Source organism: Primulina tabacum, chromosome 4 (assembly GCF_025594145.1).
Source record: "Primulina tabacum isolate GXHZ01 chromosome 4, ASM2559414v2, whole genome shotgun sequence".
Taxonomy (NCBI): Eukaryota; Viridiplantae; Streptophyta; class Magnoliopsida; order Lamiales; family Gesneriaceae; genus Primulina; species Primulina tabacum.
The window spans coordinates 5407648-5434692 of NC_134553.1; the positions used below are offsets into that span (position 1 = coordinate 5407648).

The 27045-nt window shown below is 35.5% G+C and overlaps 4 protein-coding genes and 1 non-coding gene across 12 annotated transcripts; 3 read left to right on the top strand and 2 right to left on the bottom strand.

Annotated features, from left to right (window-relative positions):
- The first annotated feature begins 1928 nt into the window (after positions 1–1928).
- On the top strand, positions 1929–6995 carry LOC142542748 (transcription termination factor MTERF15, mitochondrial). Of its 7 annotated transcripts, none has more exons than XM_075649565.1 (4): positions 1929–2051; positions 2455–2627; positions 4134–4202; positions 5686–6995. In XM_075649565.1, exons 3-4 carry the CDS (start codon positions 4143–4145, stop codon positions 6820–6822), a joined length of 1197 nt encoding a protein of 398 aa, XP_075505680.1. In that variant the 5' UTR covers positions 1929–2051; positions 2455–2627; positions 4134–4142; the 3' UTR covers positions 6823–6995. The 7 variants fall into 7 exon arrangements, with proteins under 7 accessions (XP_075505680.1, XP_075505677.1, XP_075505678.1 ...); XM_075649562.1 differs by having other exon boundaries at positions 2455–2525; positions 3969–4202; XM_075649563.1 differs by having other exon boundaries at positions 2455–2525.
- Positions 2121–2219, top strand: LOC142544047 (small nucleolar RNA Z122). Its single transcript, XR_012820015.1, has one exon. It is a non-coding gene; the product is annotated as a small nucleolar RNA Z122 (small nucleolar RNA).
- Positions 6996–9214: 2219 nt separating the features above from the next.
- On the bottom strand, positions 9215–13792 carry LOC142542749 (putative WRKY transcription factor 20). 2 transcript variants are annotated; one of them, XM_075649567.1, is made up of 6 exons: positions 13508–13792; positions 12366–12560; positions 11252–11765; positions 10358–10505; positions 10127–10282; positions 9215–9874 (listed from the first exon to the last, which is right to left on the bottom strand). In XM_075649567.1, exons 1-6 carry the CDS (start codon positions 13757–13759, stop codon positions 9391–9393), a joined length of 1749 nt encoding a protein of 582 aa, XP_075505682.1. In that variant the 5' UTR covers positions 13760–13792; the 3' UTR covers positions 9215–9390. The 2 variants fall into 2 exon arrangements, with proteins under 2 accessions (XP_075505682.1, XP_075505683.1); XM_075649568.1 differs by lacking the exon at positions 13508–13792 and adding an exon at positions 12729–13401.
- A 1927-nt stretch (positions 13793–15719) lies between these two features.
- LOC142542751 (FRIGIDA-like protein 1) lies at positions 15720–19710 on the bottom strand. Its single transcript, XM_075649569.1, is given in 4 exon segments — positions 15720–16582; positions 17474–17649; positions 18720–19185; positions 19187–19710. Coding segments are annotated over 4 exon segments (1863 nt in total). The 5' UTR covers positions 19622–19710; the 3' UTR covers positions 15720–15796.
- A 2549-nt stretch (positions 19711–22259) lies between these two features.
- Positions 22260–25982, top strand: LOC142542753 (heterogeneous nuclear ribonucleoprotein 1-like). The gene is made up of 4 exons (XM_075649572.1): positions 22260–22384; positions 22707–22933; positions 23098–24292; positions 25414–25982. The coding sequence occupies exons 2-4, from the start codon at positions 22712–22714 to the stop codon at positions 25425–25427; spliced, it is 1431 nt and encodes a 476-aa protein (XP_075505687.1). The 5' UTR covers positions 22260–22384; positions 22707–22711; the 3' UTR covers positions 25428–25982.
- Positions 25983–27045: the final 1063 nt, after the last annotated feature.

Consider the following 27045-nt stretch of genomic DNA (forward strand, 5'->3'; position numbering starts at 1 on the left):
TTTGGATTCGAGACGGATATGAAATTACTATCATCATACCTGAATCCGTTCTAAAATAATATTAATAATAAAATAATGATATTATTAATAGCAATAATATAATTTTTTAAAATATTATTAATATTAATAATAGCACTAATAAAAATAGTTAATAGTAAGGTTTTGTTGGAGAACGTTCTCGTTTTGAACAATTAATATTTTTGATATCTGCAGTTTTAGATTCGGAAAAAAAACAGATATCGGGATGAATGATGGGTAGAGATGGAATTCAGGGGCAAGATAAGAAGACAAACCGGCGTCATCCCGTCCAAGTTAGTAAGTTAAAATAATTTGAGAAAAAAGGATGTGAATTTTATGAGAATGATTTTTGCCACATATTTGGATTTTTCATAAAGTCTTTAAGATTTCATGTGCAATAAATTAAATGTTAAGTTGATGTATACATCAACAATTTTCATTAGACGTCTATAATGGCATGTGATGAAATTTAGTATTTTGCAATTAGTTGTGTGGTATCTTGTTTGTTTATGTAGATTATGTGGTTGGATTCACACATTTATGTTGATTTTTAATATATTGAGTTGAAAATTGATCCCTATTATTTAAAATAAAATAGAAATATGTTTTATTTTTGGAAATAATATTTGAGATATTTTCTCCTAGTCATATTAACTCGTTTGAAATTTGAGCTTCGACTCATTTTAATGCTATTGTTAACGAGATGTTGAGATGTACTGAGTCATTGCTGAAACTGAGTAATATATGATCAGTACGCTCCTGAAGACAACACAAGGACGATCGGGTAACCCTTGTACCTTTGATGCTATGTGTATGGATGAATGACGATTTGATGATGCGTTCCTGACGTGTGTGACCACTATTATTGTTGTTGATGCGGTTTGTTTGGACTCCGTTTAATATCCATTATTCCGTTATCTTTTACGCATTACATTGTATTTTATTGCATTTTACTTGATTTTATTTCATATCAGTTATATTTGTCGTAATTTTACTGGTTCGTCGTTCTAAGGCCCGATATTTTTTTAAGATGTAGTTGTTTGTGATTCCGTAGCATGTTATCCAAAGGTATTTTATACGTCTGGTGGAGCGTCTCCTAGTGGCGCCAAGTGAGAGTTGTTTTTATCGTGTTCTCAAATATACATGCATTATACTATTGAGTCGTACATATGCCGGAGAGATTTCTCGTGTACTTGTGTTGATATTTTACGATGTTTTGGATTGTTGGTTATGTGATCAAGGTTTACCGGCTCTGCATGTGTTTGGTCAACGTGGCTATATTTTTGTTGATTGATTATATTATTATATTTTCGAGTATATAAATGTTGTTTGTATTTGATAGGGGGAGTTCATTTCGGAACTTTTGTAAGTTCAAGTGAATTCGTTTTTACTCATTTTTGCTGATTACGCTAATAAATTTTGGTTGTTTAATAATTAAATTCATAAATTTCTATCATATCTTTATTGTTAACAGCGAAACAATAAATGAAATATTAATTTCATATTATATTTATCTATACATAGTTATATAAAGTAGAATATATTTAAAATGTCTTTATTATTTGGTGAACTAAAAATCATCATCGTTGACATGAAAATGCATCGATAGATTTAAAGTGTATAATCTTGCTCATCTAAAACTAAAAAAATCATTTGAAATTTAACCATCCAAATACAATTTTAAAATTTTTTAATACAAAAAATATTAGATTTTGATTGAACAATGTTAATTTAAAATACTAATGTACTTGAGCTTTGAGAGAGAAATTTCATTTTTTTGGATGCATTAATTTTTTAAGTTTGGATATTTTGATACTAACAACAAAAATAATAACAATAACCTTATCATTTAGTTAAGGTTTAATGCAAATATTTTTTTAAAAAACGACATTAATATAAATATATACACAGTAAAAAAAGGCAGAAATTTTCAATTCTAGGGTTAGGTTTCAGCCGCAATGAGCTTCTTCACTGAACGCGAGCGCTGAATCCGCAAGATGAGGAACCCGCAAGCTTTCAATTTCTTCACCGAGGTTTATTTATTTTCAGCTGTTGTACAATAATCGATTTTCAAGCTTCAAGTAGCGTGGACGAACAACTGAGTTAGGAAATGATGTGAATTCAATTCGATTAAGTTTCAGAGGCTCAGTTAATCTGTTGCTTTGCTGAACAATTTTTTTGCACGTCAGTCTGATTCCAAACTCTGTTGTTGCAAGTATCGTAGTATTTCTGTGAACTTTTCGGTCTAACTGTGTTGTGCCTGTTAACATTTGTGAATACCGCGAAAAGAATTTCTCCTTTTCCATTTATTTTTGTTATGTTCATAATCACTGAATTTTGTGCTAATGCGAAAGCATATCATTCTACTTTGTGTTGCATCTGTAGATTCTTATTGATTTGTGTTGATTGTTATTTTTATTGGTAATTATCTTGTAGGCCTGGATTGAAACGGCCCAGCTACACGGACTTGGATTTTGGGATGGTGGGATGATTAAAAAACAAGAAAGGTTTGGTTTGCGTGGTTAGGAGTGATAGCTTAACAATCAAATGTGATCCTGTTTTGTGCAGCAAAATCGTTACGAATCTCTGCGCATATTTCTAATTGACAAGTATAGTCATCTGGGTGGTGTAATTATATAGTGCTCTACAGCATTTGGTATTCATTTTTGCGATAAATGCATAAAATAAAAGTCCTCCACGCTATCCTCTATTTCCTTCTCTGTCCAACTTTTTTTCTGGAAAAGATGTGGGTATATTATATATTTTTTGGTTCATTTAACCTAGTATTATTTTATCATTACAATTTAATAGTTATTAAGTCCAATTGTTTTTCAATCCCCATTTTCCACTCCTTACTCAATGGATGGATTTAAGTTCAAAATATGGCTCTGGAAGTCAGTATTTATTATAAGATTGCTGAAGAGAGATTGAAATGCCTGAAGATTCATCACAAGACGAGATTTGATGAACCAAACACTGGATCAGAATGGATTAGTACGCTATCACCCTCTGATAACGCAAACCAAAAATACCCACTGTCTAAGCCTAGCTTTGTACTTGCGGTCGTCGAAACAATAACATTTCATTGTCATATTTATCGTATTTCAATGAAATAATGCTGGTACCAATGTGAAATGAGCGACTGCCTCTTCTTGGTGTGACTGTGAGACAAGAACTTTCATATAATTTTCACATAATAATGCCACAGCGGATTTTCTTTACATCATTGAATTTACCTCATGAGATTAAATGTGAAATCATTCATGCAACAAGATGAAGACTGGTGTGGTGAAAAGTATTACTATATTTGTAATTTATTGATACATTCTTTGCATATTTCCTTAAAGGAAAGCGAGATGGCAAAGCTTCAAAGAAATTTGAGGTTTTTCCCTTGTTCAGATAACACAAATATGTACCCAAAAAAGAATCCAACCATTAAAGCCTTTGATCTGACTACGTATTTGTATACTGATTGTGTTGCCCCTGACTACCTTGTTTTTTGTTATGTGAAACCATTTTTCTTTTATGTTGCCTTTTGCTGATACTAGTTATTCAAAGAACTGGAGGTCTAGCCTTGGAAATCTAAGTACTTGATAGGAGCTGCTACCGTTGTTTCCTTGGATTTTGTATTTTCTTCCTAATGTTTTAAAGTTGAAGCTTGAGCTTTGCTTGTTTTCTTGGATCTGTCCTAATTATATAAAATTTTCTTTTTATTTTAAATACACAATTTTTATGTATCTTTCTCTGTCTTGTGCATCACTTAAAATAACAGACTTGGTAGCTCCTCACTCTTGACATTGTTTCTCCTTATCAACCTCTGACTTACTTTCAACCACATAGTTGGACTGTTAGTTCACCTCTTATATTGGATCCAATTTAGTTAAATTGAGTCTATATCTGGAAAAAAAAAACCTCGACTCGTGTGAACTGAAATGCACTCATACATGCAGGCAGAGTTAGGCTTGGCAAAATGGACGTTAAGATATATTATGTGCCCTTAAACGAATTGATGTGAAGTGAAGCAGGATCACTACTTGCTTTATCGCTGATGTCCTTGAAGTATGATACTTCAATTTTTTCATTCTTGTTTTGATAAATAAATGGTATTGTCACAGCTTCTGCAAATGGGTGCTGCTCTTTTTCGTCAACACTGTTGCAACAACGGTACCCATTCTCTCCATGCTGTAAGTCCCCATCCCTCTACGTTCTTTTATAAGTCTTTTCTTTTTTGGTGGTTATGGGTCTTTTCTTTATTAGGTTAGATATTTCGTTGTTCTTGTCTTTTTTATTATATCATGTTAGTGGAGTTGAGTGACCAAATTTGTTGGGCGAGTGCAGGGATGTAGCCAGCGAAAATAATTTTTAAAACATAAAAATAAAATATAGTAGTAAACATATATGTATCATTTTTCAAACTCATACATAATTGAGTCAATAAGGAAAGTTTAGCAATCTCTTACCCAATATATATTGGCAATTAAATATTTTTTCATAGGATTAATCTCCTCAATAAGTGGTGAGGTTAGATATTGATTTTTTTTAAAAAGATTAGCAACTTAAAGATTGAAAGAAATTAATTAAAGATACCAGCTTGGAGAGAAAAAAAGAGATTAGAGATTTAGATTAATAGATATAGGAGATATGGGGTAAATTATCATTATCATTTTCTTTTTTATTTATTGTTCTGATTCTAAAAAATATAGGAGCAGTGCAGACTTGAGGGGGTGGGTTCCATCCATGGGTGAGTGGATGATGTTAGTTTTCTGTTATCTTTGTGATTTGATCTTTTACTGTTTTCTTATTCAAGAAAAATAAAAAGAACTTATGATGCCACTTTGGGAATTATCTCTTATTCAAGAAATTATTTGGTGCTTGCTACATCAAGCTTGTTCGAATCTTTCTTTTCCCTATTTCATAGAGCAAGTAACTGATGATTTTTTACCTTGATCAAAGAACTGAATATTTAACCAAAATAATATTGCCTAAACTGGTTATTTTACTCAGGATCTCATCTACCTTATTTTTGCACTTTGTGCTGTGAAATCCTTTGAGCATTGCTACCTTATCTTTATGCGAAATATTTTTAATTCACAAAAACGACATCATACATATTTACATTATCTTCAATTTTATCCCTTGAACACAAATTCATCCTTTTTCACATTCTATTAAGCAATTGGTATTCCTAATTCAACTTTTCATCATTCTCAAAAATAATTTAATCATATATTAAATACTGACAAAATAAATTATATTTTCAAATTTTAAAATAACGACTTAATATTTGAAAAAACCAAATAATTTATACTATAGTTGACATCTACTGTAGAAATGCCTTCTCCAGACACAATACACCATATTCCCAAATTCAATTTGTAGAAATTTATTTCTGGAAAATGTTTTACTGGAATTACCAGAAACATAACCAAACATGTACCAGCATTTTTGCTGACCCTTTGTTGGTGCCAGTCATTCAAAGAAAGTAAGGGTTAAATATTTTGAAATCTAGATACTTGATAGGAGCTATGGGTTTGTTGATACCTTGAATTTTGTATTTCCTTTAGTTTTACATTTCGATTGTTATTTATCCAGAATTTCATGTTGCTTTGGTGCTGACTCGCCTTATTGAATTGAGAGCTGAAAATATAGAGTTTTTTGTGTTTCTAGGGTCTTAATCAACTTGGAAAGATTGATGCTGACATTTTCCGGAATGTTACATTATCCCCTTTCAACACATATCGATACAAGATAAATCATTGTCTATTCTCGACCTCATCTTTAGATTCAACTGAAGCTTTAAGTGAAGACGTGGAATTGGCAGGTAGCTGTGTCAAAATAAAAGACTCTGCTGACATATTGGGAGAATGGGGTTGTGGTGAGAATGATATATCCAAGATTTTTTCACGGCGTCCGTCTTTACGTAAAACAGATCCCAAAATACTTCAGTCTAAGCTTGAAATATTATCTAAGCTCGGTATCACATCATCTGACCTCGTCAAAATGATTCATTGCCGTCCTCGCTTTCTCAACTGCAGAATCAACTTATTTTTAAATGAACGCCTTGAATATTTTGAGGCCTTCTTCGGCTCTAGGCAGGTCCTGGCCAAGGCTATTGTGCGGAATCCTTCTTTACTTACCTACGACTTCCACAACAAAATCAAGCCGGTCATTGCCATTTATGAATCACTGGGTGTTAGCAATAGGGACTTGATTGCGGTGCTTCTGTCGCGTCCCACCGTAATCCCTCGGACTAATCTAAATGATGAGAAGATGGATTACATCCGTAAAACTGGGGTATCAAAGGAATCTAGAATGTACAAGCATGTGGTTTCCCTCTTTGCCATATCCCGCATTGCTACCATTCGTGAAAAGGTGGTAAACTTTGAGAAATATGGGTTTTCAGAGGATGAGATTTTTGGTCTCATAGGACGTTCTCCACTCTTGTTGACGCTGTCCATTGACAAAGTTCAGAGAAACATGACTTTTATACTAGGCACCATGAAACAATCAGCCAATTTGGTACTAGGCAACCCATTCCTTCTATACTTCAATCTGGAGAATGTATTAAAGCCACGTTATCTATTAGCTTGTAAAATAGAGGATATGGGAGTTGAACCTGGAATCAAGGGGCCTGCAATGCTACGAGCATTGAGGATGTCTGATAAGCGTTTCGTCTCCGCATTTATTACTCGTCACTCTGGTGACGTAGCCAATGAACTCTCTACATTTTACAACAATGCTAAATGTGTGAGAAGATTAGCGGAGTCCTCGAAGAAGAACTCTAGTAAAGGATTTCCCTTCTGATATTTTTTGTATCTGAAAATAGCATGTAATTTTTAGGCTATTTTTAGTATTTTTGAGGGCCTCTATGATGGTCTAGTTTAGGTGTATTACACCTCTCAACGATGAACCGAAGGTTTTGGACATTGGCTATTTAATCTATTGTTTGATGAGCTGGGTTCATTTACTGAGATGACTGGGTTATTTTTCATTTTTGAGCTCAAATTTAATTTATTTATCAAAATCTCGTAATCAAATATATATATATATATATATATATAAGTATATTATAATAATTCTAATTACAATTCATCTATAAAAAAAATTTCAAAAAAATTGCTATTCAATTTAATAATTATTCAATCAGTGTCGATAGAAGTTAGTTATTTTCCAATGAAATCCCGGGGAAAAAACTAGGTCAACGACGTTGATCCTACAATTTTAACCAGAATATTTAAAAACGAGACCATGGTCCGCTCTGTAGTCACATCTGGGAATGAACTTGGATGAGTATTTCTCAATTGGGATGTGATTTCAGAAGTTTTAACCTTTTAGGTATTGCTCGATCCAAAAGCACGAATAGAAAAAAATTTAAAATACTTGGGAAGTTTTAGGTATTGCAGTTGAATGTGTCTATGGATCCTACTTGCAGACAACCATCGTATCTTATAAGACCTCTTAAAAATACACTCTAGGTTCATAACATGTTTTAAGTTTTAATTATATACTACCCATAAACACCTACAACAATTCATCCCCTTGCTTAATCATCTAAACATGTTGTGGGGACCCGAACTTAACTCAATTCTTAATCACTTGTTGGGAATAATTAATCAATTAAAATAAACAGGGTCTAAATTTTTTTTTAAAACACGAGAGTACGCAGCATATGAAATAAGTCTTATCTCATTTACACGATCACCAATCAGATCTAAGTACAAGTTCTGTACAACAATAAATCATAATAACTACTGTTTCTTCACTACATCTCAGGTGATATAACAGATATACTCCTAAGTTCGGATCTCCATGCTAACTGTCTTCTCTCATCCTCTTCTTGACCCTGATCCAGCCCCACCTGTTGTCATGCACACATACAAAACAAGACAACAGCCGGATAACTCCGGTGAGAATAAATCCCAGTATAAACAATGTAAACATGCAATCATATAGAAACATATACAAAAACATATAACAGTTATCATCAACATGTAGCAAATCAACAAACATGAATGATATAAAACTGTAAATCAACTAGTCATCACAGACTCGACTCAAACAACGCGTCGTCTCAGACTCGACTCAACTCTAACCTAGGGATCCCAATGTCTGGATATTGATAATTATATCGAATCTCAGTCGATAGGAATGAATCAACCCTAAACGGCATCGATATAATTCATATATCCAGTGTCTGGGCGAAACAGCCGCAGAATTGACGAATCAGTCAAGAATTAAGCGAATCAGCCAATAACTAGACGAATCAGCCAGTAATTAAGCGAATCAGCCAAAGTTTAGACGAATCAGTCGATAACTAGACGAATCAGCCAATAACCAGACGAATCACCCGGTGACTAGGCGAATCAGCCAATGACTAAACGAATCAATATATATATATACACATACATACACGTACATGCAGCAAGGCAAATGACACATCCTTCAAGCAACACGTCTCGCTCATATGCGCGACATCAACCGGCGCATATGCGCGAGACCTTAAGTCTCGGCGCGTGTCTTCCCAACTGCTGGACACATTTCCGCGCATATGCGCCCAACTCTCTGGACTCGACATTCTTGAATACACCTGCTCGCGCATATGCGCGTCATGTCTCGCGCATATGCGCGTGACTTACTGTCTCGGCAATCACCCCAAATACTTGCCTCGCGCATATGCGCGCCCCTTCTCGCGCATATGCGCGAGGTGTTCTGTCCTCGCGAAGGATCTTTCGCGCATATGCGCGCCTTTCTCCGCGCATGTGCGTGATGCCTACTGATTTTCAATCTTTGTTCATGCTATCCCATGTCCTCTTCCATGTCATATCATTTTCAATTCATAATACAATCTCCTTTTCGGATATCCTAATCTGATCCGTTTCGTCTATACTCTCATCAATTAATTAACGAATCATTTTAGATTAACAACACCTCAAATCTCGGGTATTACACATGTGAACTCAATTATTCAGATGTAAACATTTGTTGTGTTTTTACTCTCAAAAACATAATATCAGATACTTTGAAGCCTATTAGACGCTTGAGTCATGTCGAATGGTACCCACAATTATTTGAAAACACAGGGCATCTGATTACGTGAAATTCAACTCGTGACTTCATGTTCAAATTTTGGACTCGTGAAATTGTATTGCACGTGAATAAAGGAACTAGAACATGGAGAACATGATTGAGGCTCACATTGAAAATGGAACGCCTTTTAGGCATGAAACAGCATAATACACAAGTCATTGCAGCAGCAGCATTCCTAACTTACCTAAGGCATAGGCACAAGATCTTCCCAGCTCGATAAATAAGAAATGCTGGGAAATGATAACTCAAATTTACTTTACGTTTTCTCAACATACAGAAACAATTTTAAGGCCCCATAAGTATTCTTCCAGGGTTTTGTTGACATTGGTTAGAAGGATGGATAGGCAGAGTCTGAAAGGTATGAACCTCGACCTTTTTTTCCCTATTTTCATACAGTTTCAAGCCACCATTTACAATACCATAGCAAGCAGGAGATTGTTGAACTACCTTCATACCAGAATCATGCTGTGCAATTTGGTCTCTGTCTTCAGCATTTGAGGTGCGTGCATGCTCAATCAATCTATTCTCAGCAACACGGCTAATTCCGACACCAAGGTCAAGACTGAGTGAATTACTCCCCTCTGGCCTGATTTTTGAAGTTATGGTATACGAAGTGTTTCCAGCAAATTCATGGCTGTTGTTTCTGGCAGTTGGGACATCATGGTTGTGCTTACCCTCGTATGTAGTTATGACAGCTTTGGGGTCATTTGACGCCCTTTCCACGTGTTTCCTGACTGGGCACCCAGCATTTGTGCACTTGTAATAACTCCTGGGTTACAGACAAAACAAACAAGTGCAAAAGGCAAGTTCGTGAAACATGTTGACGACTCAGGTACTTACACCAAGTTAAGTGTTCAGATTCAGGAAATCAGATTTGATACTACTTTTAACAAAGAAAAAAAATGCTAATGAAACAAATCATAAAGATCAATTACAACTTTGAATCTGAAGAAAGAATGCAAGCTAGTGGTTTTTTAAATTGATTTTAAAAGTCAGGCTTAAGCCTTGACTTAAAACATACCTTGGATTGGGATTCCCTCGGACCACTTTCTGCCCATACTTGCGCCACCTATACCCATCATCTAGAATATCAACTTCACTGATAGTTTGAACGACAACTCGTGGTTCGCGAATGGGCTTAACAACTGGTGTAACATCAAGACCATCCTCCATTCTCCTGCTCAAGTTTTTAGTAGAAGAAATTAAGTAAGATGGCTGTTATATATTTATGGCAAATCTAAAAATACAATACCTTCGCTTCAAAACAGGATCATCTTCATCGACTTCTTCATTGATGGCCAAAAACTGAGAGCCTGAACCATCTAGACCATCCTCATTTGCTTTCCGAGGAGATAACACCAAAGAGACATTGGGCTCCAGATTGCTTATATGCAACTTGTCTTCAACAAAAATGGAATTGAAATTAGAAATAAATTTAAATGTGGGGAATTAACACGTGGCTGGTAGCTCCATCGAGTGAGCTGACTAGGGCCGAGCGGAGTTTGCACTGTGAGCATTCAAACACAAAAATCAGTTGAGACATTTTATAAGTCAAGCACAAACACCATCGTCCGTGACTTAAACCTAGGAAGATGACCAGCTCAGGCCCAAGTACAAACAACAGATTTCTCAAAAAATTGACTGTCAGGTGTAAGCTAAGTTTGTCCAAGAAAGTTACAAACCTTCAAAACGTTTGATCAGTACAATACAAAATAATCAACACCCGATGGAATGTGCAGTCATCTATCTAGCTAAGTACTGCATTTTCTCCTTGCTACTGATGACAAAAATCTTTGGAACAACACAAATATTTCAAACAGATTTGCCAGCTCTTCCTACCAATTCCATTTTAAGCATGTAAGCATGTCCATAAGAAAAAAAGTTCAAAATAATGATTAGCAAAACCCATTAGCCGTGGAAGTGCAAACAGATGAATAAAGCTTTCGAGCTAGGTTCACTAATAAACATAGCAGTGATTATTCTTGAGCTGGATACTTAATAGACAAGTTGAAAATTTAGTTAAAAATATATTTATTCATGATGATTCGCCTAAGTCAAACGGAATTCCTCGAGGCCACCAAAAATTACTGCTGTCAAGCATTTTAATCATTAAAAAGAAAAATTCATCAGTGTTTGGCATGTTTACCCTCTTGAACCATGAATGACAGGCTCTGATCCAATTTCTCCTCCTGAATGGATATAAGAGCACCAGAATTTTGTCGACGGGCAGCTTGAGGTTTTGGATGGTCATGCGATCCCTTGTAGACAATTTCAGTAATTTGTCCACTTGGAGATCGTTCAAAGATCTTTTTCACTTCACAGTTAGGATAAGTACATTTGTAATAACTTCTTGGAAACTCACTTCCTTTAACCAGTTTCTGCCCATATTTTCTCCAGTTATATCCATCATCTGATGTTCTATCAGCTGTAGCCGATGGGCTGCTAACTTTAGGATCAGAAATGACCGTTGTAGTTAACTGCCTTCCATGATTTAATTCATCAGCAGTACTACAGGCTGATGTCTCATGCACACTCATAGGTGCAGAAACTCTCAACTCCGATAGCCCATATGTCGCCAAATTTGAAGGTGCTGATGATTGTGAAAATCGTTGATCTTGAGCTTGACCAAATGGTCCGTTTACATTAAACCCCACCGGAATCTGTCACGAAGAAATAATACTATTAGTAAAAAAAATCAGCCAGTACTCATAAAACTATGACTAGCTAAGACCTTTCGCAATATGTATCAACTTAAAATTTGGATACAATAATGCATTCCTAAAAAGGGGACCATTTGATGCAAACGAATCCTAGTTTTTGGAGATTTGTAATTTGAAGAACTTAGACTAGAATCCCCTATAATTATATCAAAGGGATCAAATAATTTCATGATTCCCAATATATAGATTTTATCATACATGACAGCTATTATACAATAAGACAGCGGCAAATTTGCAAAAGAAGTGGCAAACAAGTGATAGCTAGTATGTGTTTGAAGATCATGAAGTAAAAGTAGTACGGATGAATCTGCTAATCATTTTACACTAGGTTTTGATTTTCAAACTCACATTTTCATCAAAACAGTATTTGGATGTGCTTTAACCTAAGAAAGAAGAGGGTGTGAAATGGAAATAATTTTCCAACTCATTTTAAAGTAAACCAGAGTCACTTGTTCTGTGGCTAAAGAGGGGGGAACACTATATAATAAGAACAATAGCATAACATAAAGATTCAGAACATTAAAAGATTCAGAACATTACAGCCTGTCCTGTAGATGGTAATTCTGATGCAGTATTAGATCCAGCGAGGAACTTAAACTCAAAATCACCGGATGTTATTCCATCAATGGTACTGCCACGGGAAGAAATTTTCTCAGATGATAGCACTGAATTTTCACAAGCTCGTTGCATCAACTGAGTCTTAAAAAGAGAACCTGTGGTTGGAGAAGGCTCCACCTGCAAAATTGATAAAGCATTGCAAGGGAAAAAAGGGTCACAATTGAGGATTCAAGTCTCTCCACAGCCATTGAATAGCATTAAAAACTTTCCAATCTATTCAAATAGGGATTCTTGTTCTTCAGTCACTTATCAAGCGTTAGAAAAGAGATAACAATGATCCTTTACCATCAATCTCACATGCACCCACAAAGACCATTAACTTTGTCAAGCGCAATAGGAAAGCAATAATTTTATGGATTGATCCTCGTAATCATAGTGGGATAAATTCCTTTGATGCGCATTCAAGAAGCTCATTATTTAAGTTAAACATCTTTTCATGTTGGCAGAATAACACAAAGGAAAATATCATGCACCAACAAGTAAAGGAGATTCACTAAGTGAAGAAACAACAGAGAAATTGAATATCATATTTCTGAAATTAATTTAAAAATATTCCAATTCCAAAAGGTTGAAAAGTGAGCAAATAATGCCATGGAGAAACTAATATAACTTTTCCTTAGCATAATAAACCAACGGTCCCGAATTCACACATCCTATTCAGTTCCCATTAATATTCCCCAAATGAGCCCCTAAATGAAAAGGAAGAGGATTCAGCGATCAGCAGTATGATGAAAAAGAACCTAATATCAAATCAATAATAAAAATCAACTGAAATATTCCACAAATACCCCACTGCAAGAACCTTTAGTTCGCATAACACCAATTTTGGCCATTCACACTCTTAAAGCTCTTAAAAAGTATTCTCACAATCAAGACCTACAACAGACAATTCCTCACACAGGAGCACTTAAATCCTTCAGATTTAATCATTCGAACTACAAACTTGATTCACAAAAGTAGGAATCGAATTCGAAACCGATTCGTAGAGAGTAGAACCAATTACACTAGCCACTAACAAGTTAAAAAAGAAGAAGAGGCTAATTCAAGTTCCATAAAATTGTGACCTTGACGTAGGAGAGAAGAACAGGCGACTCGAGAAACGACGTCGGACTGAGTCCAGGAGGAATCGTAATACACGTGGACCTAGAGATCGGGAGCTTGGCCGGAGACATGAGTCTGTACTTAGCTCCATTACTGGATCCACATCCACCACCGCTCTGCACAGCCGCGTCCGAGGCTGCGGAGGAGCATCCATCTGGCACGTGCGCAGAGGCATTATCGGAGGGAGACTGAGAGAGTGACTGAAAGTCTTCCATAATGAGAAAGGGGCCGGGCCGGGTGGTGCCTTTCGACACTACATGAAATGGGTGGGGGCAATATCGACATTTCGCACAGGGGTAAAATCGGTACTTTCTTGTGATCTTGTCGCAGGCCCCCTCGTACGGGCCTCAAGCGTGGACGGAGTTGAGTTGTCAGTGACTTGTCCTCATCCAGTTTCCTCATACACCCCCGTTGCGTTATTCATTCATTATTAATTATTATTAATTTTTAACTTATTATTAATTATATATACTATCTATACTATTTATTAAATGCGAGACACTTAAAATAACTAACTTCGGTGTCATGATCTGTTTTAATAATTATATATATTAATAAAATGTTCAAATTTTAAAGTAAATTATATGTAGTTCAGCGGATAGAGTCATTGTTTTTTGGGGTTTAGGTTATAGGTTCAATTCTGTCACTTTTTTATACTTTTATTTTTCAATTTATTTTTTAATTTATATATCAAAATTACAGTGTAGTCTTTCCTTATTTCTTAAAATTATATTTTGATCCTCATTTAAATATAAATCAAATGAATTATAAAAAAATATTATACAAGCACACAATGCATGTGTCGATGCAATAGTATATACAATGCATGATTAATAAATTCATTCGGTTATGGTGAAAGTATAGGATGAGTTATGAATTTGTTTGGTAAAATATTAATGTTGGAATTAATATTTATTTTTATGACAAAAAATAGGTGTTTTAATATATATATATATATATATATTTATACATATATATTTAGAATTACCGCTACACTTCGTTTGCTCCCCTCGTCAATAAATCAAATTATCATGTTTGTAACTTATCAATAAGATTAGGGTACTTTTCCAATGTTAAATTTGATGTTGCAAAATGATTTCTAGAATATAAAATGTTGGCAACGGTGAAATTTATTTTATTTTCTAATTTTGCAATTATTAATTACTATCATTACAAAATAATTTCTATTACAAGATTAATTTTAAATACATATCAATCGTTTTATCGAGTAAAATCAGTTTTCATGTGTGTGTGTGTGTGTGTGTGTGTGTGAAAATTGTTAAATCAAAGAAAATATATATGTGTGTGTGTAGTCTTTACAAGCAAAACTTAGACAGCAGAAAGCTGAATAAAACCAATGTTGCCATTACAGACAATGAAACAGATTCAAACAATTGTAGCAGTGACATAGTCGTTCAATTGATTCACCCGAGGTGTTTAATTTAGTTAGGCTTAAGTGAGTATTCCACCCCGTTTGTACATAAAAAAGAAGACAGAGTCATACATGCCAAAAGATGGAACATGACAATGCCCTGGGAAATGTCTCGATAATCTTCGAAACACGGCTTGATGCAAAGTGCAGAGCACTACTGTTGTTCCACCAAAAACATGAAGAACAAAAACACCCAAAACAAAAAAATGGTATTATAATTGCCAAGAATCACGGAAGAAAGGAACTAATAAAGAATCATTTTGGCTGGTGAGCGAATGAAAGATAAGAAATCGTCTACGCACGCATCCCGTGCCATAAACTTTAAAGGTCTCATCGAACATTCTACGAAACAATACACGTTAAGGCTCTCGATTATCGACCTCGGCATGTATACTGAACTGGAAGAAGCTTATACTGTGCGTGGCTTCTCAATTTTTGGAGGTCAGACCACAAATAATCGGCTTTTCTTAACCATCGCAAACTAAAATATTGCTTTCGTTTCAAAAGATCTAAAGATGGTTTGTATGGGAGCGATGGTAACATTCAAAAATTTTCAAAAAAAAAAAAAACATTGATAAAATTTGAAATGAGCCATATACGTGCCCATTTGATCACTGGTCAGATGACTAAGGCCAAGAATTTTCATGGTAACAAGATTCAGTCAAAGTGTGACAGAATATTGTTTCCTGATTTCACAAGAAAATTCCGCACATTCAAGAGAAAATGGCTAAACTAGCATAAACTACTCGCTAAGGAACAATTATTCCTAGCGGTAACAAAAATGCATTAAATTGAAAGATCAACATGAGACAAGTCATGATTAATCTAAGAGGGCAGAGCACCTCGACCAATCTTGGCACAGACAATACTGCTGCAGTAATCGATCATCGTTAACAACACGACGGAAAATTAAATCTTGCCATTGCGCTAAAATCCCATTAATCAAAACGCAGAAGCATGCTTTTGAAAACGTTGATCTATAATCAAGACATGCAACAAAGACAAGACCATCCATTTCTGGAAGAGTAATATGTTTTACCTGTTGATAGTAAACTGGTTGGTATTGAGATGGGATACTATATCCACCATAACCAACAGCCCCATCATAATAAACTGGTTGCACATGTGGTTCGGTAGGATAAGAACCAGATGCAGTTGGATTATAGCCCAAAGGGGCAGCTCCTGACAATCCATACACGCTGGCAGATGAGCCTGCATATGGTACAGCAGCAGCAGGAGCAGCAATTGGACCTGCCACGCCATAGGCCCCAGCAGATGCGCTGAGGTATCGTGCAGTGTAATCTGGCAACAAACCTGACCTCTGCACCAACGAAGGTTGTGCCGGGGGAACAACAGGCTTTGCAGGAAATTTCCGACCAGTAGCAGCTCTCATCCTCTTGTTTCCATTTTGGGGGGGTCGCCTCAAATTCTGTTGTGGCCTAGGTGTAGCTGCTGGTGCAGCCCTTTTCCTATCACCCTTCTCTTTCTCCAATTTCTCAATACGCTTCACCAGTACAGATTTCGGGTATTGAGATTCCAGGCTGTGATCCTCGATGCATTTAATCACCGCCTTCAATGCATTGATTTCTTTAGTTGCAGCCTCATTCTACCAAAAAAAAAAACATACAAGGCAGTTGGTCTCTGGCTTTAGTAGATACATAACAGAAGACTCAGATACACTTAAAATTAGTTGTTTGGTTGATAAATTCCACAAACAACTTTATTTTAAGCCATATAATTACTATTTGTTACACCCCATACGAAAGGTTTACGTAAATATTTTATCACATTATATGTACAATGCCAAAATTGTCGTTGAAAATGTCAATATAGCCAAATCAATATCATACTTTCGTGCAAAATTTATATGAAAGATAAAAAAGAAATGGGTGCAAGAACATAACCATATCCAATTTGTTGATTTGGACCAAATCATAAAATTCTCGAGAAATCTTATGCGACCCAAAATCCACAAGGACCATGACATGCTAGACCAGAATCAAAATACAGAAAAAAATTCAAGATCAAAGATCTGATTCTGAAGTTCTCAGTGAAATTATTTATCTGGGGTCTGGTAGCAGACAATTTGAGGCTTGAAAAAGATTGATGCCAGCTAATCCAATGTGGTTTTAATTTAAAGTTGTGTCATTTAGGCTTTAAAAAAATTATACACAAATGGAGAATTACATAAGCATGTAATAAAAAAATCTGATTCAAATACTAACGTGTTGGACTAAATTTCAAATTTACACCACTTCTTTTGGATTATGGATATCATATATTCCACAGAGGATCAACACAACTATTCAGAGCGAAATTGTATTTTGAGAAACCTAATCTATACAACTTGTCCTTCAAAATTGCACGCGTGTGAAACAGATTTTATGGAGAAACGTTAATGAAATTGTGTTCACATGCACATATATCTAATAAATTATCAATCTCCAAGAAAAGTATCACAATAGAAATACCATCTCAAAAGAATATAAAATATTACCAATGACTGACGGGATCCCTTCCCACTCTTGCGCACTTTTTGAGAAAGTTTTTCAGAATTATTTACATATGCTTTCAATAAGGGCACAGGAGGGAACTCATCAATTAACTCAAATTCAAAAACGAATTTGAGAGCCAAAAGTTGTTTGCCCTTATCAATCAGTTTCTTCACAATATCTGTTGGAAGCCACGAATATCGCTGTTCAATATCCGAATTAAAACAGATAAACATGGCAATATTACAGCAGAGGTAACTAATGTTGCAATGCTACACATATTAAAGAAACAAAAACATAGTCGCTTTTCAACACCATACATTTATGTACACCGACTCGTAACTCACGCACTTGCTTTGAGGTAGAGGAGGCACCAAACTTGAACATCAAATTTGTAATCCAATGACGTGAGTTGACTAAAGATAATGCGTACAAAAAGAGGACAGATGCGACAAAAATAAAAGTACTTTTTCATCCAATGGCAGGCAACATTCTTATCCCATGTACTACCCAGAGATCAAAATAAATAAATTCGAATCACAGACAAACGGTAATATTGAACACGTGGTCATTTTGCTAAAAAAGTAATAGAAAATGTGAATAATATAGGATCCTGATTTCCATCTTAACCACCAAGGTTCACTGTCCTTGTTTTCATATCAACAATAAATCATCAAGATTTAGTAAATTTCCATTTCCAAAGCCAGTTTCAAACTTATTCTCAGCTTAAACTCCAACTTTCTTCACCACTACAACGGCGGCAATAAAACTGAATTTAAGTCAACATACTGATGTTTCTTTTTTTTTCAACAACATAAACAACTGTGAAGATATCTTTGTTTCTGCAAATAAAAACTTTCCATCTAGAGGAGACACTTAAATACTACATTTCAAATGACTTGATCCAAGCGCAAACTCGCAAAGATTACAGTCATAGCACCAAATATCAACCAAAAAATCTGAACTTTAGTTAAACCCAGAGAGGAAATTACTAGTGATAGACAAAATCATTCATTCAAGTTGGTTATTCTAAAGAAAATCTAAGATACCCATTCCACAAAAAAATTCAAATGAATCAAAACCATCCACTTCGACTGTTAATCAGCCATAGATTCAAGAGGTGAATCCCCCCAATTTCTACATTTTTTTCCAGCACACAACAAAGAAAATTCACACTGATACAAGCACATATTAATAAGAGTAATATAACAGGAAAACGCAGCTGTAAAATGCTAATAACCCCAATTTTACCGGAAACCCGACTCTCAAGTCCAATCGTTTGACACAACTCCACAGCTTGCCGGCACCTAGCAATCATGACAACATCATTGATCAACTCATTTGCATCATAGCCACCATCACTTACCGGTTTGTACGCAGCTAAGAGCTGCAGATAGATTAACTTATCCAAACCCCCTATCTCTTCTTTCTTCTCCTCGTCTTCATCTCCACCGTTCCCATCACTCACACTCGCCATCTTCCCCTTCCACTCAGCAGCAATAGCTGCCGCTCTTTCTTTGGCCTCCGCCCCAATCTCGAACCCAACCCTCAAAAACTCCTCCAGTAAAACTGCGCAAGCCCTCTTCAACGCTCCCAGCTCAGACCCAAAACCTGAATCCGACCCTGCGCCACAAAATCCATCCAGGGAATCCAAAATCATGGAACCCGGATCCGACGCGTGCTTCAACGCGTCAGCCAACTCAACCCTAATGGCGGTCCCTTTCCTTGGGCCGGTCGAGCACATACTTACGCAAACCCAGACCGTCCATGTTCTCACATAGAGACTTCAATTCCGGCCGGGCGGGAAGTGGGTCCGACGCGTAAAGCTTCACGGGTTTGGGCTTCCGAATCTTCAGAGATTCCCGGGCCTGGAGGGTAGAGAACCTCTGGAGGAGGTCGGATCGAGTGGATTCAACATAGGATTCTACGTCATTCCACGTGAAAGTAAATGAAGACAGCAAAGATGAGTGCGACTGCAACTCTTCAAAAGCTTTTCTGAGATTTTCCTTCTTCGACTCGACGAGGTCGAGCGCCGTTTGAATCGATTTCAGATCCATTAAAGCCATAATTTTTCTACTAACCCCAAATACATAATCCGGGAACCAGACTAATATCGGAACACGATTCCGATAATAATGAAGCGCAAATGTCATGCATCAACGGTGGAATATGGGAGAAGAAGAGGAACCGATTGTTACGGCAAATCTATGGGCTTTTGGACATCGGCCCAATATTAACTGAGACTTGTGAGTCACGTAAATATATCTACTAAACAACCAAGGTCACTTTCACAATGTAAATTTAAATTTTATGATGAGTTTTATATATAAATTAATTGATATTTTTTATATAACGATAATATGTCGTATGAACAATATTAGTTTATGAAATGAGCTGGTTGCCATGTTACAATCGGTGTGAATATACGAGTTGAAAAAGATCATATACATATCGGTTCTTTGTTGAGAATTTTTGCATATATTAATATGAGTTTTTAGACGTTAATTATGATTCAACTTATTAAAAATCTCATCGAATGCTGAAATCCATATTCTGTTCGTCAATATATTCTGCTTGAACTGCCAAAAGAGAATTCGAATAATACAAATGTTGGTAAAATCTCATCGAATGCTGAAATCCATATAACGAAGCTAACACAACCTAACCAACATTAGCTATTTATGTCACACCTAAAGTTATCACACTTTTTTTCCAAACATATCCAAGAAATTTAAAACTATATTCAAAATTCAATAAACATAATATATGTATGTCAATTCACATGGTAAAATATCTATTTTTTTCGAGTATATAAAAAAATTTTCGAATTTATGAACTAACTGAAGATCGACGCTCTCTTATTTTCTATCAACGTTTAAACTCCTTTCAACAAGAAACTATTCAATATATATATGTTGAATCTTGAACTAAACAAATAATGCATCCAAATTATTCAAGAATATTATGACTTTGTGAGCAATAAATATTATTCAAGTTATGACGTGATATTTGAAAACATTAATTGGTTGTGACTGTATATCGATGAGTTATATGTTATAGATGAATCTAAATAATATATCTAATTTTAAAAATTAGAAAAAATCTCTCAATTATAAATGCCAAGTCCTCCATGTTTTATCTTAGAAATTTAATTAAAAATTAATCATTGACTAATAAAATTCAAGTTCTTGAATTTTCAAGAAAATGAAAATTGTGATCGTAATTTAATACTTGTAATTTTTTCTAATTGTGAGTGATTGTTTTGCTACTCAATATGTATAAAAAAGAGTAGGTCTCTTGTGAGACGGTCTCACGAATCTTTATAAAGTAATATTTTTTATGGATGACCTAAATAAGAATCCGTCTCACAAAATACGACCCGTGAGACCGTCTTATACAAGTTTTTTGCCAAAAAAAATGCATATGTTCAAAATGGAAAATCCTCACATGTTTATGTAGACCAGCGGTTCACATATATTTATTAAATTTTTATTTGTAAAAAAAATTATAACATAATTTATTCCATTTGTTTATATATATATATATAAAATGGATAGATATTTATTTCAAGAATTGTGAGAATATAGACATGTAAGATATGTTAGTTACTAGTCAACTAAAAATCCACCATAGGTGGTTGTTAAGGTAATATTTTGTCGAATAAATGTTTTTTTTTAAATCTAAAAAACGAATTTTTAAAAATTAAATGTGTGGGTGTGTAACACAAAATGTCGAAATTAATGAATGCATGCCAATATTTATCTCTCAATTTGTATATAAAAAAAAAAAAAACCAATATGAAAATTTTGTAACATTTTATCGCGAATAAAATATTTAATAACCAAGAAAAATAATGACCAAAATAGTTAAATTTTATATAAGTTGGTGATTTTGAATTGATTCACATGTTGTGGTTCTTAAATTCGACTATTAGGTAAATTATCAGCTTATTCGATGTTGCATATTGGTCAAAATGATTTACTAGATTAGATTGTTTGCAAGCTACATCGTTGATATGAATATTTACTAAATAATACTTATTATTATTTTTCATCGTCAGTGAAAAAATCGAAAAATTTAAATGATGTAAGAATAATTTAAATATCATATCATAAACCACAACTTGCATGACATAGCCTCATGATCCTCGCACTCGCATGTAAAACATACAATTTTTTACTCATAAATTTGATTTTTTTAAGTCATAAATCAAATAAAAAATGTAGCATAAAATCTAAACTTACTTACATATGTAAATATATATTTAAATATGAAAAAAGAAAAAATATTAATAATTTTTAAATATATATTTTATTTTGAATGACAAATTAGCGGAGCAGCAAGATAAAGCTCAAATATCATCAGCTTCCGTCGTCTACCTTAGGCTCCAAATTTTCTCACACCAGTGAATTTGCTTAACCATTCCTATAAGCACAACCTCCTCCCCCCCTCTCTCTTTCTCTCCCTACAAATAATCAATATCTCCTTTCATCGCCCAAGAAATTCCATTTCTTTTGATTTGTGAAAAAAGGAGTGGAATAAACAAGGAAAAAGAAAAGGAAGAGAAGGACCTTTGGAGAGAGAGGGAGAACAAAGTGAGAGGATGAACATACCTTGTGTTTTTATTTATGTATATCCCTCTCATTAGATCTTGGCTCCAATCCAGTCATTTTTCCTCCTCCTTTGATGGTGAATTTTTGCGAAGTTGAATCAAAATATTGGTTTTTGTTGACCATCTGATTGTTATCGTTTGTGGGTTCTGTCTGATCTACGTGGATTCTGAGTTTTCAGGATTGCGTATGTTTGATCTTGGCCGATGAATGAAGGATCCAATCCTGTTTTATTAAATCGGGCATTTCCCTCTTGATATTTGATCAGTGATCAGTACTGGGTTCCTGCCTCATTTTCTGGATAAGGTCTGATTTTTCTTTTTCGACTAGCTCTTATTTATTGTTTTTTTATGTGTATATCCGGATCTGTTAGATTTGTCTGTTGATGGTTTGCATTTTGGAGTTGCTGCGATTCTTCTACGATTGCAATCTATGTTATATTTTGTGCTGCATCAAGTTACCCATTCTTGATTTGATCCGGGCACTTCACAGAGAATTGTTCTGATCTAATCAGTGTATATTGTAGTCGAGATTGTTGCTCCTTCAGTTTTTGCTTTCAAATCTTTATTAATTATTTGGTTTGATGGAGGATTGTTGAACTTTGAGGTAATTTGGTATGAATTTTCAGAAAAGATGGAGATGGATCAAGGAAAGCTTTTCATTGGCGGGATTTCTTGGGACACCGATGAGGATCGTCTTAAAGAATATTTCGGAGCCTATGGACAAGTGGTAGAGGCTGTAATCATGCGAGATCGAACCACGGGTCGTGCTCGTGGTTTTGGTTTTGTTGTCTATGCAGACCCTGCAGTTGCGGAAAGAGTGGTTAAGGAGAAGCACATGATTGATGGGCGAACCGTAAGTCAGTTCAGTATATTGTTTACAAATCACATTGCATTCGAAATGCTGCTATCTGCGTTGCCAAATACTACGTATACTAAATCAATTGACTGTAAATTTACTCTTGGTTAATTTTCATGCTTCTCATTTTGTGTGACTACACGTTGTCTTTTAACTTTCAGGTGGAAGCAAAGAAAGCTGTTCCAAGAGATGATCAGCACCTGATAAACCGAAATATTGGCAGTACTCAGGGATCACCGGGATATGGACGCACTAAAAAGATTTTTGTAGGAGGATTAGCATCTACGGTGACTGAGAGTGATTTTAAAAGTTACTTCGATCAGTTTGGTACCATAACGGATGCTGTAGTGATGTATGATCACAACACACAAAGACCGAGAGGTTTTGGGTTTATAACCTACGATTCAGAGGATGCGGTTGAAAGGGTGTTGTTCAAAACCTTTCATGAACTCAATGGTAAGATGGTTGAGGTTAAGCGAGCAGTTCCGAAAGAATTATCTCCCGGGCCTAGCCGGAGCCCGCTTCTTGGATACAACTATGGATTTAGTAGACCCAACAATATCGTGAACAGCTATACCCAGGGGTATAATCTGAGCTCTCTTGGAGGTCATGGAATCAGAATGGATGGTAGATACAATTCATTAGCTAATTCTCGCGCTGGATTCTCACATTTTGGTTCCCCAACTCTGGGAATGGGAATGAATATGGAGCAAGGGTTGAATACTGGATTTGGAGGGGGTTCTAACTTTAGTGGCAACCTGGGATATGACCGTGTTATGAACCCGTTTTTTGGAAGTAACCAGAGTAGGTATAATACCGCTATTGGATACAACTCCAGTAGCAGTAGAGGTGATTCTGTTTTCAGCTCACCATCAAGAAATGTATGGGGAAATGGCAGCTTTAACACTTCCCCGAATAATGTTAGCTCAGGTTCATACTTTGGTTCTGGAAGTGGTGTTTTAGGGGTTTTTGGAAACAATGGAGCAAATTGGGGCACTTCTCCTATTTCTGCATCTGTTGGCGGCAATTCTTCTGGATATAATGGGGGAAATGTTTGCTATAGAGGTGGAGAGAACAGTTATCCACTGGGAATTGGAGGTTTTGGAAGAAACGGTGGAACGGGTGTGGCTACAGCATCCTCATTTGCTGCATCAGGCAGTGGTTTTGAGGGATCTTATGGGGACTTTTACCGCAGTGGCTCTGTTTACGGTGATCCTACCTGGCAAACTACTTCTTCCGAGCTGGGTGATTCTGGTTCATTGGATTATCGTATTGGTAATCCAGAAGATGGCACTGCCAAAGATTCTGACAGTTATGGGGTGGGCTATGACATTCCGAGTAGACAACCCAAAAGAGGTCATTTATTTTGCCTTTCGCTAAATTTGTGAATAATGTTGTTGACCAAAATGGAATGGTGACATGCTATAACATATTTTTTCCTTGAAAAGACGGGATTTGATGATTCATAAATGTCATTTATTGAACGATTTGATATAATAATTGAGCTCTTCCTATAACAAGTAACAGCTGTTCTTTTCTTTCTTTTATTTGCTGTGACCGTATTACTCAGTAGAAGCATGGTATAGGGTGAAGTATTGTTAGCTAAATTTTTTTGACTTATTGCTGCTTCATTTGTGGAGATAGTACTGAAACTGAAATCTGAAACTGGAACTGTTTTTTCTTTTCTAGCTTATTTGCAGAAACAATGCCAAGGTTGTAATTTTGATATCCTTATGTTTCGGACCATTATGAACTTGTAGGCTGTAATGTGTCGAACCTATGTTTCTTTGCACAAGCAGACACACACACACAGGTGCATGTTTTTGAACATGCATGCTCCCGGGTGTGATTTGAAGTGATTAAGCTTGATCAAAGTCAAGATTTTCAACTTTGATGATGATCTTCCATTGCCACATTTACCTGATGTAAACAAAACTGGAAAGGGGGAGAAATCATCGATTTATTATCTGCATTCTGGAAATGGCTGTGTCATGTTATAAAATCTCATTCATGTACATCTACATTTAATGAGATATAAGTAAATTTTTTTAAAAAAGAAACTGATGGCTTGTATAGTTGTTCTTTTAGATTCATAGGTTAAAAAAATTCGATAGAAAATTGCATTGACCGAGGTCACGTCTAAAGGAGTTGTTTTTAGAGCTTTAAGGTGCATATATTCTCTCACAAAGCATTTGAGTTGCAGAATGAGGCAACCAATGGAGTATTAATGACAATTTTTACAGGGTCAAAACATGTCTTACTTGCAGTCTTTTCTGTAATTTATACGCAAGTCAGAATGACAATAGCGCCAGTACAGTGGTAATTTGCTGATGTTTCAAACATATTAATTATCCTTGAAATTCAGGGAAGATTACATCGAGCTAGACAGTACACTGTCTTCAATATTAATAAGTGGTATACATTGTCAAATCTAGCCATTATATATCCATAACTTTTCTTTCTATGACCTTCTTCAGGAATTGCTGCTTAAGAAATATCATTTTTCTGAAGATAATGTAGGAGCGGAGACTTTAAAAAAGCACGCGAATCGTGATTTTAGTACATGTCCCTCAGTAGACGTGTTTCTTCTCATTATGATGTTATTTCACAGAGCTAACAGGGTCTGCCAATAATACGTGTTCAAAAAAAGTATTTTCGAGGGATTTTGTTAGCGTTCGAGGCTTGGTTTTTAAAGATAACTTAGGTTCTTTTATCAGCATTTCGATTGAGATGTAAATCAGATTGCGGGACATACTCCACGAGATCCATTCTACACTATTTATTGTGCTTCCCTTCAAGTAAAAGGCGGTGTCACTGGTACGACGATTTGAAACGGTAAAGTATTATTCTAGTATTCTTTGTTTTCCCCTGTTCATCGGCTCGAATGACTTACCAAATTTTCTGGGATTTGTAATTCACTCAGATTGTATGTGAGCTTCTCTTTGATTTTACTAGCTTGAAAAATATGAGAATGAGAGGGATAGCCTCTTAGCTTTCCCTTTAATAAAAAAAACAAAACATTATTATAATTTCTTTTTTACGCAGAGATTCTGTATTTGAATTAGTTCAAATTTCCAATGTATTCGAAATAGATGTAGTTTTGTAGACTGGCTTGAGTTGTTTGATCTTGTTTCATTAACCTTCTTTTGTTATACTCATTTCAAATATCCACTTTATCCAAAATAATCATTATTCTATTTTCATTGCTCGATTAATTAGTACACTAGCATCGATTAAATTAAATAATTGAGAATTATATATATATACTTGGACAATGTCATCTCATTGAGTTAACTTTTGATATTGAGTTATGTTCAAGTTTTAATCTTAATATAATATGAGAGCTCAAACCCACCGTTATATGTCGGACTATTCTGAGTCACCTAATAATGTCTTGTAAACTTCACGTTCATTAGTTTATACTTGGTACGAGAATGTTGTGTTAAATATTTTACATCGGCTAGATTAATTAATTGAGAGTTAAAAATATAGGTTTTTGTCATCGTTAAAGTATCGCTTTTTCATGACTTTCAAGGTATTTTTAACGGATAATATAGATTATTTTTTTTCCATTTTGTTGAGGCCCGATTTCGATCTTAGTTTTTTATATACCAATGGTATATGTAACTCATTCAAACCACACCACAAATTTTGGATAGCCAATAATAAACATTGTAAATCCATATCAAAGCAAATCTTCATCCGTTTAAAGTTACCAGATCAAAATTTTCATGCGACATGGGGGCGAAAAAAGGAAAGAGAGGGGCGATTCGGGTGAGATCCAATGTAGATCCAACTTTCGATTCACTCGTGGGATCCGGGCGGTCCGGGGGGGACCACCACGGCTCCTCTCTTCTCGAGAATCCATACATCCCTTATCAGTGTATGAACAGCTATCTCTCGAGCACAGGTTCGGCCTCAATGGGAAAAGAAAATGGAGCACCTAACAACGCATCTTCACAGACCAAGAACTACGAGATCACCCCTTTCATTCTGGGGTGACGGAGGGATCGTACCATTCGAGCCTTTTTTTTTCATGCTTTTTCCGGAGGTCTGGAGAAAGCTGCAATCAATAGGATTTCACTAATCCTCCCTTCCCGAAAGGAAGA